The sequence below is a fragment of the Rhodnius prolixus genome, unplaced genomic scaffold, assembly GCF_049639745.1.
Source record: "Rhodnius prolixus isolate KJV_2025 unplaced genomic scaffold, Rpr scaffold_2, whole genome shotgun sequence".
Classification (NCBI taxonomy): domain Eukaryota; kingdom Metazoa; phylum Arthropoda; class Insecta; order Hemiptera; family Reduviidae; genus Rhodnius; species Rhodnius prolixus.
This window is the reverse complement of record NW_027411592.1, coordinates 31072680-31086278: the sequence shown is the minus strand read 5'-3', so window position 1 is coordinate 31086278 and position 13599 is coordinate 31072680. Positions and strand designations below refer to the sequence as shown.

At 30.5% G+C, this 13599-nt stretch overlaps 1 protein-coding gene and 1 long non-coding RNA gene across 7 annotated transcripts in view; one reads left to right on the top strand and one right to left on the bottom strand.

Annotated features, from left to right (window-relative positions):
* Nucleotides 1-13599, top strand: part of LOC141449469 (uncharacterized) — a 28880-nt gene that overhangs the window by 8195 nt on the left and 7086 nt on the right. For 5 of the 6 annotated variants that reach the window (XR_012455526.1, XR_012455524.1, XR_012455527.1 and 2 more), the window contains exons 5-6: nt 1004-1097; nt 12552-12991. Coding sequence is in view for 2 of the 6 variants with exons in the window: in XM_074118953.1 (XP_073975054.1) it covers nt 1004-1097; nt 12552-12991 (534 nt within the window). In the remaining 4 variants the exon portion in view is untranslated. Of the gene's footprint in view, nt 1-1003; nt 1098-8562; nt 11324-12551; nt 12992-13599 lie in introns of those variants that run through there. The other variant, XM_074118954.1, reaches the window with a different exon arrangement.
* Nucleotides 427-7784, bottom strand: LOC141449471 (uncharacterized). Its single transcript, XR_012455531.1, has 4 exons — nt 7570-7784; nt 5689-5837; nt 4038-4138; nt 427-673 (listed from the first exon to the last, which is right to left on the bottom strand). It is a non-coding gene; the product is annotated as an uncharacterized lncRNA (long non-coding RNA).

Sequence of the window (13599 nt, the reverse complement as noted above, 5' to 3'; positions counted from 1 at the left end):
GTAGGTTAGTTGGTTGGTATAATTTAAGCAAAACTTTAGCTAACTAGGAAAATATGTTCTAAGCGTTCTGAAGTCCAGGCACTGTTGGCAAAACGGAGTTCTTTAGGTTAATTTTATGAAAATATATTAATTATACAATTCACCAATCGTGCAAAGGCACATTAAAAGAGTTTAGTTTTTGAAATTCTCCATTGACTACCATTTTTTTTTACGTTTTTTGACATAATTGTTTTTAAAAACAACTTTGAGAAGTGTAATTTCTTTCCACACTCTTAAGAATTAAAACTTTATAATAAGCAAATGAAAACTTTCATGTAAACCGATATCACTCTTTTGGTTAAATAGTCTGCTCTTTCATTCCATTTGTGGTGCACACATTTTTATCTAATAAGTGTTATAATGTAATACTTTTATTTTAGTAATTAAACGAATCTATGATTTATAGCAAAATGAAATTTCAGGGCAGAGATTTTACAATTTTATAACTATTTTACCACGTTGATTAGGTAATCGGTTTTCTTTTTGTTGTGAAGAAATAGCTGATCGACTTTCTAGTAATATTTCGTTACCATTTTCTGTGTAATTAGAGAACATCAGTTCACATTCATATTAAATTTTGTGTTTTTCATTCGAAAAAATATTTTTGGTTCCGTCTTGAAGTAAAGTAGGAATGCTACAATAAAGAAAGCTCTAATTAAAACAGTGAGGCTCCAGTTTTTCTACTTTTTTTAAAAATAATTATTAAAGGAATTTAAATACTCAGCTCTTCATAAAGAAGAATTAAGTTGAAAAAAAAAAAAATTGTTGTTTGAAAGCCTAAAAATAACCGATGTTCAGTGAAAGTGGGTTTTCAGAATTTAATTATAATAAATATTTATTTAACCGACTTTGTGAAATTCTCTATTTATAAACCAATGCTTTCAGTTTATGAAATGTAATTTTAGGATTGTTTAATCCTAAACTAAATCCTAAGGCGCATTTTAAATGGAAATTTAATTTTTAGAGAAATATTTCGGAAGAAGGTGAATCAAACATACGATGGAGTTCCTCTGAAGAGAGACCTAGCACATCTCAAGGTGCACAACCTCCACCTCAAGGTGTGTACTTAAAAAAAACATTTTTGTAAATATTTTTATCGCTCTTATCAGTGCTTTTCAAATGACTCAAATAATTCCTTTGAATCCTTCTCAGGTTTTAATAATCGTTTAATATAATTCCTTCTATCCCACCACCTCTACTTCTACTTATTTCTCATTGCTCATCTGCCCAGAGAAAGGATGTGATATATGCTTGTGTTTGAAAATGCAAAAATATGAGAATGCTCTAAATTTCAAAATTTACTAAGATTTTTATTTTTGTAATAAACTGCATAATATGTAAAGGATTTTGTATGGATCAGAGATATTACGATAGCCACCCGAATTTTTTCGCCTTTTGTTGCAAAAGTTACTGATTTTTAGTAAAGGCTTTTTAAAAAAGGAAGTATTTAGATTTTTCTTTTCCAGGAAAATTTTAATTGACCTGGTAGAGGTGGTTGGAAATCATTTCATTATTTCAAAAATCTAGCTTCCTTTATACTGCCAGTTTCTTAACGCGAATGAAGAATTATTGTGCTCGAGCAGATTTTCGCAAGTTATCAAGAATTTAAGTTATCTTGAGAAATACATTGCTTTGACAATCTATAAATGTTTTGTAACTCAAATAAATTTAAGTTCTAGGATAACTTCTATAGGGATTCAAAAGTAGTAGTAATATTAATGATAGTACAAATTAATGTAAGGACTGGTACATTGCAATTGAATGTTAGAAAATGAAATTAAACAAAGAAAATGATACATTGCCATAAAGAATATATTCTACGTACATATAATAATAATAATAATTTCTAAATCAACAATAACAATAAATCAGTCAAAAATTAACAAATATCTGTTATACAGGAACCTCCCACACAATAACGTAGAAGATTCAGTTTTGACCATTCAAATAAACTGCAGTTTATTTAAAGAATAGTTTTATTAATTCTTGTAAAATTTGTATTAGTAAATTTTTTAGTAAGACATAACTTTTATACTAGACGCATAAGTTAGCTAAAAAGAGGTAATAGTTACCAATTTACAATTTGGGGGGGGGGGGATGTACCTGAAACTTATTCAAGAACAAATCGATGACTATCCAATCATCTATCGAAGTTCGCATTGTTTTTCAGTTGCTTTCTAAGAATCATAAAAGATTCTTTTAAACCTGATCAGAATAATTTATATATTTTTATTGTACATGACTTGATAGATTCCTTTCCAGAGATCGAAACATTTTGTTGGTCTATAGACTAGACCAAAAACTGCATTATCCTTGAATGATGCTCATGATGTGGCCAGTTGCCACATCTATCTATCTTGCTGAAACGCCCAATGAGTTTTCAAAAAAACGTTTTTTAAAATAGAGGTTTCGCAGGGAGGTTTAAAATCCTCTATAATTCTTCGCAAATTTTTAGCTTCATACGAGAAAAATAAATTTCTGATAGCTCAATATCCAAATGGAATTTGGGATGCTTCTCTTCTTCGGCCCTACCAGTTTCTCTGTGCCAATAAATAGCACTTATCTTTTTTTAATTTCAAAGGATTCGCCGCGATTCTTCGTCAGGAACTATTCTATCAGGAACCATTCCAGGTTCATAATAAGACTTTTAAATTAACGTAGTTTTTTTTTTTTTAGATCACCTTCTCTCAAGAATGATTTCTTGTTTTTAGAATAGTATATTCTGGTCTGATTTATGCACCTTTAATATCCTTATTTGACTTCATGAAACTCGCTAACATAACAGCCTGAAAAATCGCTGAAGGAAGGATGCTAATGTACTTTTCGGTATCATAAACAAACATAGCTATTAGACAGAAATTGAGTTGTTAAAATGTGAAGCTGAACCAACGACCTCGAGGAGCGATTACAGCAATGCGATGTTCTCTGTTGCCCAAACCCATATGAATAAAGTGGGAAAAAAAAGTGCGTGTTGACTAATATATACACCAGTAAAATAATGTACAAAGTGCAATTATTTATTTTTAACATAACTTTTGAAATCCTGTTTGAATTCGTATCGTATTTATTTATGACAGGATTAGTTCAGCATAAGTACTTAACATTGGAGAAACAACGACGGTTTCTGACTCTGGACTGTGTTGCCATTTTAAATAATTTCTTGCTCTTAATATTATACTGTAATATTAAATATTAAAGAGGGAGAAATAAATGTGAAGGAAATAATTATCGCAATGTTTTGTGCACTGTATTCCCTAGCGAAGATCCCGGGTGTTGATTCCAACTATATGCTCTCAGATTTTCGCTACCAGGAGCCTCTTACAGCTTTTCGTCCGGTGACAACGTTATCTAAAGCGAATAAACACTGTCCGGCAGCCGGTAGGGAAAAAATAAACAACGGTTTTATCTCTAGTTTAGCAATGTGGCTGTATTAACTTTACTACTCAATTGGTGAATGTTTTGGCCATTGGGTTCGATTCTAGATCTTATTCTTGGAATTTATTTAATGTATTATAACTGAAGTATTAACTATCCTCACTGTCCTTGTGATTGGTATGAGAATTTCTTCACATTTATTTATTCTACCATTTTACAAGCAAATTCGGAAGTCTATACCGTGCCTTTTTAGAACTTCTGCACGTAAACCTATTTTTAAATTTACTATTTAATACCGTTTTTACTTTTAAAAATATTAATTAGTCTATTTTGTAAATGGCTTGTTTTGTGCAGACTTACCTCATTATAATCTTAATCTTACTTGGAACATCTATCTTCTGTCACATTTTAGAGTTTGTCTAAATCCCATTATAATTAAGATGTGAATCTTATTAAAGAAAATTGTGATCGAAAAATAATTTAAAACCATTTGATTAGAAAGAAAAACAGTATTAATCGTCCTCACACAGCTCATACATGTGCTCACAATTACCAATCAATTTTAATTACAATTTTTAATACTTGGTCGTGTCTAAAAAATTAATTTTAAAGAAGAGGCTTACTTAGTTTCTTTGCAGGTAGTTTTTTCTTAACTTGTACTCTAATCAGGATTTCCTTTTGAACTTTTTTTAAAGATTTTCCTGTTATCATCATTTGAAATTCCCTAATTTCATGAGTACAAATGATAAACTTTGAATAATAAAAAGATATTTTGTGTGTGTATGAGAGAGAAAAAGTATACAAAATAAACAAATATGAAACATCGCGAAGGAGGTAATTGATTTTTTTGTGTGTGTGTGTCTACCTCGCATATGACCTGAACTTGAAAGGGTCAAGTAGTTCTCTAAGTCTTAACTGAGCGAAATAAAACATTAACAAGAAAATGTGGCCGTAGGAGTTAGTGGTGGTCTACATATCAAAAAACTTCAAATAAATGATAGTCTGATTTTCAAATGATTTCGAGAAAGCAGCCAGCCATTTTATTACTTTTTAATACTTCTCGATCTTTTTCCATAAGAATGCCTTGATTTCTTGGAGTTTAGAGCTTTAGTTAATTTAATTACATCTATCGAATGAACATTAAGTTTTCCGTAAGATGATTTTTATTTTGCCTGTGAGATAGTATCTTTTAATGTTTAAAATTAAACAAATGTCCTTCTTTACGAAATTTAAAATAAATTCATTCAGGACATTCTTGTTAATGTTTTAACAATAAACTGCTACGTCTCTTCAAATATTCGCTAATTAATGATTATAACATTTACAAGCCCTGTACACCATTATTTCTAAGGATGGTTACATCAAGTTCACCTTTATATCAAAAGAAGTTTTTAAAAAGTCAATAGGTTAATGTTCTTTACTTTCTACAATTCCATTTGCTTTTATCTTACTTTTTTTTTCTTTTATATTTACTGAAGAGAGTCAACGACGATTGAACACTAAACTCAGGGATGTAAAATCTCTGGTTTTGAGTACAGCTTCTTCCTTCCCCACTTGCCACTGCACAACAATAACTGCTTTAATGATAAAAATGATGCCGTACATTGCATTTGATAAGTAGAGGGTTCATGTCACTTCTTTTCCCAGAACATCTTAAAGAAGCAGAGATGGTCTTCAAACCATTGATTCAGGTGGAAATCAAAATATGCACGATTGCCAAATTTTTTCTTATGACGAGTAAAATAAAGTAACATTTGTATAAATAAACACTTACAAAAAACAAAAAATCTGATTTGTTACCAATTAACACCTCTTTGAATTTTTGACCACTTTTTTTTTTGACAAACAGGTGCATTTGATTAGCCATCCCTTGAAATAAATGTCAAATGAGCAAATGGATTTGAAGAGCATTAATTAATGAATATTTTAATTGATAGTTTATTGCTCGCTCAAATAGGACCAGACATGCGGGAGATGAATTTATTTCATATTTTGAAAAGAAGGATATTTCTTTAATTTTAAACTGTTAAATGATACCTTCTCTTCGACAAAATTTATGCTACATTTACAGTTCATATGTTTGGCATTATTAAATTTACCAGTGGATCTAACCAGCTAACACTAAGGTCAATTTCATAGAAAAAAGTCGTGTAGCTTTAAGAAGTTGCAAATTAGCTGTTTTCCCGAAAAATGTTAAGATCAAAGGTTGAGAAAAAGGATCATGTATTGTATACCCTTTGTTGTCGCAAATGAGTTTTAAAACATCTTTTTTACCTATTTACAAGATGTCGTAGATATTTAGCTATTCGGATTTTTTTTTCCACAACCTTTCAGTGGCCAATCTAGAATTTGCGAGGGAATCGTTTATGTTAGCGGAGTATCCTGGTGAGGTCAGCGCACTCTACATGGTCAACGTCCACGTTCTAAAATTGGTTTAAAATTAGAGCATTGATAGTTTGACTGCAGATCTTTCTATGAGAGACATAATTATTGTCAATATTTTTTATGCATCGTGTTATGTTCCATTATAATGGGTTGGCAACTAAGTCATTGCGGATTTTGTCGATAGATGTTTTTAGCACATTCTTTTGCTTTGTTTACGTGATCAAAGCATCTGAGCTGGATTGTTTTCTTGTTGTTAGGACTTTCGCCTTTAATTTAGTTAAAAAAAATTTATCGATAAGTCATTTAGTTTCCTTTTTATCCAATTTAAAAATGGAAGAACAAGACGCGCATTTCAGACAAATTTTATTATATTATTTCCGAAAAGGCCAGAACGCATCGCAAGCACATAAGACGTTATGTGCCGTATATGGGCATGAAGCCTTGAAAGAAAGGCAGTGTCAAAATTGGTTTGCCTAATTTCTTTCTGGTGATTTTTCACTGAAAAATGCGCAACGATCTGGCTGTCCAGTTGAAGTTGATGAGACCCATATCGAGACTATTTTTGATTCAGATCGTCATAGCACAACTCGTGAGATTGCAGAGAAGCTCAATGTATCGCGTACATGCATTCAAAAAAAAAAATTAAAACCACTTGCTACGTCAAGAAACACGATTTATGGATCCCTCATCAGCTTAAGGAAATTTATTTGACGCAACGCATTTGCGTCCGATTCGCTTCTGAAACACAACGAAATTGATCCATTTCCGAAACGACTGATTACTAGCGACGAAAAGAGATTAGTTTACAACAAGGTTAATCCGAAAAGGTCGTGCATGATGCAAAATGAACCAGCCCAGACGTCACCAAAAGCTGAGATTCAACAAAAAAAGATTATGCTGTCAGTTTGTTGCGATTATAAAGGAATTCTGCACTTTGAACTTTTACCAAGAAACCAAACGATTAATTCAAGCGTCTACGTTGAACAACTCGCCAAACTGAGCGATGAAGTTCAAGAAAAGCGGCCAGAATTGGCAAACCGTAAGGGTGTTGTTTTCCAGCATGATAACGCAAAGCCCCACACATCTTTGATCACCCACCAAAGATTATTGGAACTAGGTTGGGATGTGTTGTCACATCCACCATATAGCCCAGACCTTGAGCCTTCAGATTACCATTTATTTCGTACCATGCAGATCTCCTTAAATCGTAAAATTTTTAATGAAGCTGATGATGTAAAATCACAATTAATTCGTTTTTTGCTGGCAAAAATCAGAAGTTTTCTGAACATGGAATTATGACACTGCCTGAAATATGGCAAAAGGTCATCGACAAAAACGAAAAATGCTTAATTGAATAAAGTTATATTTTTAAGCAAAAATTTTGAATTTTCCTTCTTATTTAAAATCCGCAATCACTTAGTTGCCAACCCAATAGAATGTTGTAGATTATATTAGAAGGGCGGTTCCACCAAAAAGGAGAAGGAACGCAGGCAATCCAAAATACCCATTGAAGAGAGTGAATATTGGATCTTATCAGTAGCCCAATTTAGAAGTGCCTAATGTGTTTGTTTTTATAGTATAACGCATATAGTGCTTTCGAAGCTCAGTTTGTAAAAAAAAAATAGTTTTTCATTTTTGTATTATATTTTTAGGTAAGAAATGTGGGAAGTGAAACTTTTCTTACGAATATTGCGACAAAGTTTTTTTTTTACTTCATCAGGTAGTTGTAAATAGTTAAAAAATCTGTATTGATATTTCTAAATTCATTACCTTACATATTGCGATCCTATTTGCTTGCTTTACTGTAATTTATTCATCTAAGTGATTGATTCGATTGCGTGCTAATGTAAATTTAGGTAACAATTACATTTTTTTAATGATCAGAATTCGTAGCACAATTAATTAATCATATCTCACTCTAGTCGTGTTTATCAAAGATTATAATTTTTTTTTTTTTTTAAACATCATCATGAAAAGTTAAGCATATTGTGGTATACATAATCACATGATTAGGAAATATATCTAGAATTTTCATATAAAGTTAATATTTTTTCCTTCATTGTTAACCACGGTTTCATATTTTGTGGAAAATTGCATCATAAGAGTTAATTGATAAATGAAGAACCGGTTTGGTCAAGATTCTAAGGGGGTTGGCCAGAAAGCCTACCGTAATTCTTAGTTTATGTTTAGGCCTGAGAAATTAGATTATTTGGTCATATGTTTTGATACTTCATTTATATTAAATTCAATTGAAGTTAACTTTTTCATAACATTTAACTAAATATTTTTCCCAACAATATTAGCGAACCATCTGTTGTTGCTAGGTCTTACTTCTGTTTTCACTGTATTTCATCTCATATACGACAGCAGTTTCATATCACATCTCATATACAAACTACTAAGTTTGTAATGCAACCGTCGAGTTATTTTATCAACAAATAGTTTTTTACTTCAACTTTTAATGTGACATACTATTTAAATACAACCATTTTACTTTCATATTATATCAGATATTTATTTTGAATTTAAATCTTGACAAATGCATATAATATTTTTAAGTTTTGGCATTATTATTATTTTTTTTATTGGTGGAGTGGTTACTATTTGTGTATTTAATTATGCCATGGAAAGAGTACTGACAAATAAACTCCTTAATAACTTTTGAGCTAGTTTATTGCCCTTTGAATTTGCATGAATTATGAGAAGTAGAAAGGTGGTTTATCCTTTCCTAACATTGTGTATGTATGTGATGTCCGGGGTTAGGGTGGACAACAATCGGAGAAGGCTGCAGCACTACTCTATCATCCAGTGACTACAAGTTCCCATATCCACCGAGCAGGCGCAAAAGAACTTCCAATCCACAACAGGACGAGAACTTCCTTGCAGCTTTAGAGGCTGTACGCACTGGGGGCCTTGGCTTTTGCAAAGCAGCGAAATTATACGGTGTAAATAATCGTACTTTATGGCTTGAGTATAAAAAAAGGGGATATCCAATTTCAAGACCAAGCACAAAGATACGACTGAACGAACCTATGTGTACAAAACCAATAAAAGTAAGTCCTATAGACCATACGTGTGCTGTTCAAAAGTTGAAAGCTCCACCACATCTAGTTAGTTCTCCCCATTTACAGCCATCTTGTCAAGTAAGCGCCTCTTTTGATTATCCAGCTCCTCCGATATATAATTATAGCAGACAAGAAGGCGTCTATGATGCGATGGATATTGCCAAAAGTAATATGTTTCAAGTAGAGACTTTCTTGCATTAAAAATGTAAATAAAGAGAAGGAAAAAAACACCTATTCCTAAGTTTGATATTTTTTAAGCTGCAACTTTTACCTAAGGTAATTCATGTTCTAGTAGTAAATTATTACGTGCAAAATTATTAAAGAATTGTTTAGATGCTTAGTCTATTCAAAATTAGTTCAGCCTGAGATATTTTTGTACTAACATTAGTATTTATTGTTGATTTGTAAGTGAAATATACCAAGTGCAAATAAACATTTTATTTTAAGGGCTTATAATTATATATTTAAGAGAAAGTTATATGTTTCGAAAAAAGAGTGAATCTCTTTTAAGGGGCAATACATAATCTTTAATATGAGGCCAGTACTTTACCAACAATTATTTTACCAAATGTGTAGGTGAAAACTAGTAAGATTTGTTATAGAATTATTTTTTTAAGAGTGTGCCAAGCCAATATGTTTTGGAAAATATCATACTTTATTGTATCAATGATTAGTTTCTTACTTTTAAAGCAATTGACACTAGTGAACTTGGTGCTTAATGCAAAAACTCTTCTAATTTATTATAAGGAATAAAAACAAAAATGTTTTAATTCCTAAAAATACAAAGAAGTTTGGGTTTTTAAATGTGTTTTCAGAAATTGAAAGAAGTTAGTTAAGTACAACAAAGGAATAACTGAAATATTGTAACTCTTGAAAATATAAGAAAGCTTTATAAAAGAAAATGTTTTAGTTTAAAACTTCAGACTTCAATTTTGATAATATAAGTTTCCTTGTTCACGCGCCTGCTTGAACTGGATTTTTGTTTAATTTGTCACTTTTATTTTTTAATTGTTTTAAAATATATTTAGTTTATTTTGATCTTTGTTAATTAGTTGAAATTACCATTTCAACCTGTAAAATTTATGCTTTCTGTTTTAACTTGATTATAACTTATCATTAGCAAATTTTAAAAATATTTGTTAAACTCAGCAACAATCATTGGATCTACATTATTCATAAAATAAATTATAACAAACATTTGATAACAAATTTAAATCATTTGGTAAACCAAGATTTGATATAAGTACAAGAGTTATAATTATTAAAAATAATAATACTAATTATTATTATTATCTACCCAATTATGTACATAGTTATAATACGTACAATATTTATGTATTCTTAGTTACAACTAAATATACTTTATGCAACAAGTAAAATTCACTTAAAAAAATTTATTTCCTTCCATTTTTTTTTTGTTATTAATTTATTTTCTCCATGCCTTTTAAAAAAGTATTGAACAAGAACTGCAGTTATATTTAATGTGATTTTTTAGTCAATAATTTCACCTACAAAATATGCATTTATATAATATAATGTGTTACAGAATGTGTATAAAAAGTAAATTTTATGTACACTTACATTTCCACATTGCTTCTTGCTGATATGATTTGAGAGAAATAATTTGATGATATGGAGTTAGCAATTAGTATTCATTTATAAACTAATATTTACTAGAAGTATTAAACTGCATCCAAACAATCGAATCAATAGTAGATTTCAAAATAATTTTACAAGCAATGCATATTTTAGAAGCACGTCATATTTAAGATTTTGAAGATACTTTTAACATTAAGTTGGTGTCTTCAAAAAAGGCAAATTGTTCTACTGTGTAAATATATAAATTATCAAAATAGTGATTATTTGTCTTAAATCAATAGAAAAATCAGAAATTATTTCATTATTAACCTGAAATATCAATTTTTATAAAAGCTGTTGAAAGGTTCAATAAACTATTATTATTTACATACATAAATTATGTAAGTAAATATTAAATGTTACATTACCATTTGATAAATTATGTTGCTTAAATGGAAGTCCATTAATTTCTTGAGCGAGTGAGGGTTCTTGCCAGCTAAATATGCATTAAATGATAAAAAGCTATCGATGCAATAACATCTAGAAAAGCTAGTTATTTGCAGGTGCGTATGAGGGGGGGGATGCAAACAACATTTATTTGAAACATTTTTCTATTAAAATTCTATTATTGGGAACTTCTGGGAGGGAGAGTGCGTGAACATTCTTCCAAAGTTCCATTTAGGGATATTCCCGATTTTATTACTTATTATAAAGGATTTAATGTATGAAAAAATTTCGAGATAGAAGAAGTACCACTTTATTTTATAATTTGTTCACATTTTTGAGATGTTTTTCAAAAATAGTTCCTAGAATTTTCTGAATAAGAATTTTATAAATTTTACTTAAATAATTTTTCTTGGTAGTTTGTTTTAAAGTAGACCTCGGGGAGGAGGAGGAGACTTTTCTGCAGCATTTCGCTGCATATATGTTTTTTGTGTGCTTTTACAAACTGTAAATAAAAATTAAATATTATTAAAATTTTCTGCAAATTTAACAGTTAGTTTATGAATCTTGAAAACAGTAGTAAATGAAAATAGTTTTGTTTTTTCTTATGAAGTTATTCATCGAGGTTTAATTATTTTCTTTGTAAATTGATTTGCTGACGAATTTTAGATCACAGGTTTTGCAATAATCCAGATCTCTGGACTTCATGACTTGTGCGCGTTGAAAGTTTTTATGTCAATGCAAAAGTTTTGTTCTGCTGGTCAAGATGTTGAGAGAATTAACCCTCGCAGGTATTGTGTCTTCTATAGCTATGGCTACTCCTCTAGACTTATTGCCAGTCTGATTGAAGTCCCTATACTGTCATTTAGGACCAACACTCTCCTCTCCATTCTGTATGATTGAAACTCGGATTTTACTACGACTAGAGATCCGTTAGTCTCGTTCATGATTCATCAGTGTTGAACATTCCGCGGTCAATGAAACTGTCCTTTATTTGTCTAATTATCATCAGTCTCACATAAAAATCACAGAGGCAAAGTCATATTCGAGAAAAATCAATCTAAAAAATTGAATCAGTGAAGTGGTACTTTCAGTTGACTAATGTTGATTAAAAACGGTCACATCCCCGGTAGCACCTGAACTAAATAATCAAATTTTAACATTTTGTTTTTGAAATAAACAACCAGTTAATAAAAATCAATTTTTCGAACTCATGGGATCTCAAAGCCGATATTTGTGGCTTTTTCAAAAATGAAAATCTGCTCGATTGTAATACGAATAAGAGAAGGTCAAAAAGGAGTTGTAAATAATATTATCATTTAATTTAATTTATTATTTTTTTTATTGTCAAAATCCTAGCAATTGAATAAATTCTGATTTATGTGATAGTTCTTTACAACTGTCAGGTTATTGAAAATTATATGTTAATACAATTCGTAATATATTAATAGCGAAATAAATATTAATAGTTTTTGATATTATATTTCGTAATATTTTTCTTTTTTACTTTTCGTTATTAATTCGAGAATAGAGTCAATTGTAAGGGTTTAGAAATTTTATTATATATAATGTATAAGATATTATAGTTTATTATTTGAGTTTCCTAGAGCGAAATTGAATTAAAAATTATTCAGGGAACATTTTGTTTTGGTATTTTTGTTGCAGTTATCGAGCCCATTGTTACACCATCCATGGGATCAAAGAGAGGAAGACTTCTCATGCGACAACATAGGATAAAGAAAGATAGTGACATGTCACAAATTGAAAGTGAAGGGGAATCGTTAAAAATTGAACGTCAATCTTCAGAACCAACACCAAATCTTCTCACAGTGCCTCAGCACAGTTACCTGACAAAACAAAATTCCAGTCCACATTTGTCATCGACTTCTTCGCAAATAACTTGTCAACCACAATCTTCTAGTAGTGGTAATAATAGTAGCAGTCATGTTCAAGTTACCGCTAATGTTGGAGGAGTTACACAAATTGCTTGCGTACAGACATCTCATACATTACAATCATCAACATCAGAGGCTAGCAGTAATCAACAATCAACAATTAGACTTAAGACGGTTGAGGAACTTAGAAGGACTGTATCAACACCGCAGGTATTTATTTTTATTTTTTGCTAACTATTCCCATAGTTTTGTTATCTAGCCGAGCAAAAAGCTTATTTTTTTGTGAACATCTTACTTGTTGTTATTCCTCATGCGAGGTTAACTACGATAATGTGCTAATAGGCTTTATAACTTTTTTTTTCTACTTTTTTCATGGCATAATGAGATGGAAATATTGCTCGAAAATATATTGTTGGAAGGTTGCCTCTAATTCTCGATTAGGCAATCATAAAATTTACTTTCATTCGGACGTGGATACTTTACTTACATTTTTAATACTCCTATCAGCACTAAAACTAAATAAGCAAGAGATGTTTTTTTTGATGTGCTGTATGGACGACTCTGTTGCTCCTCACTTCACCTATAGGTTCATCGCTAGTCTCTTATTAGCCTGTAAACTAAAGCTGTTTTTGAATTGGTATCATAAAATATACCTTTAGTTGTAGAATTTATTTTAGAAGAAAGCAGTAATCGTGATATCCAAAATCGACAGAATTTAATCTTGATTACATTTTATATCTTTATAGCAAACATTTTGGTAGTCACTAATTACAATAAACCAGAAGTATGATGGAAGTGAGGAAAAATATATTTTAGGA